The sequence below is a fragment of the Protobothrops mucrosquamatus genome, unplaced genomic scaffold (assembly GCF_001527695.2).
Source record: "Protobothrops mucrosquamatus isolate PMUCROS unplaced genomic scaffold, P.Mucros_1.0 scaffold11272, whole genome shotgun sequence".
NCBI classification, from domain to species: Eukaryota; Metazoa; Chordata; class Lepidosauria; order Squamata; family Viperidae; genus Protobothrops; species Protobothrops mucrosquamatus.
The window spans coordinates 1-2,490 of NW_015397054.1; the positions used below are offsets into that span (position 1 = coordinate 1).

The 2,490-nt window shown below is 57.8% G+C and overlaps 1 protein-coding gene across 1 annotated transcript; it reads right to left on the reverse strand.

Annotated features, from left to right (window-relative positions):
* Nucleotides 1-151: 151 nt before the first annotated feature.
* LOC107301292 (28 kDa heat- and acid-stable phosphoprotein) lies at nucleotides 152-2,487 on the reverse strand (the record flags this gene model as incomplete). Its single annotated transcript, XM_015830538.1, has 3 exons — nucleotides 152-234; nucleotides 1,298-1,449; nucleotides 2,423-2,487. Coding segments are annotated over 3 exons (276 nt in total), but the record flags the coding sequence as incomplete, so codon positions are not given.
* Between the last annotated feature and the right edge of the window lie 3 nt (nucleotides 2,488-2,490).

A 2,490-nucleotide genomic window follows, 5' to 3' on the forward strand; every position in this document is an offset into this window, starting at 1 on the left:
AGACAAACGCGGAGCCGTCAGTTTCTGTTCAGAGGTGACGACGGTGAGGCCGCCGTCGCTGCGGCTGCCCCCCCCCTTCCTGCAGCCACTCTGGGAAAGGACGCTGCAGCGAGTCCAAAGGGTGCCAGGCCGGGCACAGTCCAGGGATTTCCCTCCTCTTTGGGTGGCCGGCCTTTTACTTGTTGAGGGACAGCGACTGCATCCGCTTGCCTGTCAGGGCTGCATCGTCTTTAGCTGGGGAGGGAAGCGAGAAGAAAGAACAGCTGAATCCTCCCTTCTCATTCCCATCTAGTTCAGCGGTTCTCAACCCTTTTAATGCCGCGACCCCCAACCGGTCGTAAGTCGAGGACTAAACCGGTCGTAAGTCGAGGACTAAACCGGTCGTAAGTCGAGGACTACCCAACTGGTCGTAAGTCGAATACTTTCCCTGCCCGGGAGCGCCGCGCAGGCGTGGTTCCGCCCGCTGCGCCGGCCGAGGCGTAGCTGGCAAGCGGCAGAGACGGAGCAGGCCGACCACCAGCTGGCCCAGCCCAAGGGAGGTAAGGCACCCGCCGGAAAAGGGGGAAAAAAAAATGGCGGACAGCCTTGCTTGGCGACCCCCGTGAAATGGTCGATCGACCCCAAACGGGGTCGCGACCCATAGGTTGAGAACCGCTGATCTAGTTCAGCGGTTCTCAGCCTGTGGATCGCGACCCCTTTGGGGGGGTGTCGAACGATCCTTTCACAGGGGTCACCTAAGACCATCGGAAAACACATATTTCCGATGGTCTTAGGAACCGAGACACCGCTCCTCTATCCGTCTCCGCACGACTTCGAGCCGGGGGCCGTTGCAGCACCGGATTCGTTTCCGTCGAGCATCTCCTAAGGGAGGCTGCGCTGCTTCGCGGCCCTTTCCGCGGAGGAGGCTGAACTAAGCTCTGCCGGCGCTGTCGCCCTCTTGGCTCTCTCTCCCCCCCCCGCCTGGGCGCTTCTCCAACCAGGCTGGGCGGAGCGGCCGTCCTGCCCCCCCTCCCCGGCCAGCTGGAGCCGGGCAGGCCGGCGACCTTCGGAAGTGAGGCGAGGACAGGCGAGGCACGCTGAGCCCCGGGCGCGGCGGGTGAGTGGGTGGCGTCGGTGCGCGCTTGGAGAACCCTTAGGGTTGGGGGTCACCGCAACATGAGGAACTGTATTAAAGAGTCGCGGCATTAGGAAGGTTGAGAACCGCTGATCTAGTTCCTTCCTTCCTCCCCTCCCTCCCTCCCTCCTTCATTTCCATCTCCTTTAGCCTCCACCAAATTCCCCCCACACACAAACACACCTCTTCTCTCCTCTTCCTTCTTCTTGGCTGCCTCTTCCCTCTGTTTCCGGATAATGGCTAGCCGGGCGAGGTCGGCCTTTGCCTGTTCCGTTTTCCCCGCCAGGTGCATCTTCATGTACCTTTCCTTGGCTTTCTGCTTTTCAATCTCTTCTCTGCAAAGGGGGGGAGGGGGAGGGAGGGGGAGGAGGAAGAAATAACACAACATCCAGGTAAACACGGTGCCTTGGGGAACAGCTGGCCCAGCTGGACACGGCAGGTTCAACAGAGGGAACCAAATAGCTCGCATTTCAGCCCTGCTGCCTGGCTACAGAGAAAATTTTAAAGCAGCAGGAGCGGGTGTGTATGTGTGTGTGTGTGTGTATGTGTGTGTGTGTGTAGAAAAATACAGGGAGTCCTCGACTTCCGACAGCTCATGTAGTGAACGTCCAAGGTTCCCATTGAAAAAAGTGACGCATGACCCTTTTTCACCGTTACGACCTTTGCAGCATCCCCTGTGATCACGCGATCCAAAATTCAGACGCTTGGCCACCGCTTCGTACTTATGACCGTGGAGGTCACGGGATCCCCTTTTGCGACCGTTGGACCGGCCGAGTCAACGGGGATGCCTGATTCACTCAACAACCGGGTTACTAACTTATGAACCGCAGGGGTTCGCTTAGCGACCGTGGCGCGAAAGGTCGTAAAACGGGGCAAAACGCGCGTGAAAAATGTCTCGCTTAACAAGAGAAATTTTTCGGGCTTCCTGGTGGCCGTAAGTCAAGGACTGCCGGTGCGTGACCGTAAGGCTCCCTACAGGCTATGTTTCGCTTCCAAGTCAAGGTAGTGGGTTTTTTTTTTTAGCCCTGCCACTTTCAAAGGCGAGGACTTCAACTCCCAGAATCCCCCATGCAGCTCTGCTGCAGCCGAGGTTTGACAAAGGCGGATGTGAAGAATGAAACCAGAGAGTGCAATTTGTGCTGCCCTGTTTCCCTGTTTTCCAAGAGATTTTTTAAAAAAACTCATCATCCAAATCGCCTTCCCAAACCTTTGGCTAATATCCTGGAGGTCCTGGAAAGAGGCCGGGGCAAGGCCAGGACTGCCCCCCACCCACCCACCCACCCCTGAGAGGGGAAGGAGATGGCTTACCGTTCTCTCCGCGACAATTCCCGCGGGCTCTCCATATCGAGCTGAGTAACCTTCTTAGCGGTTGGCAC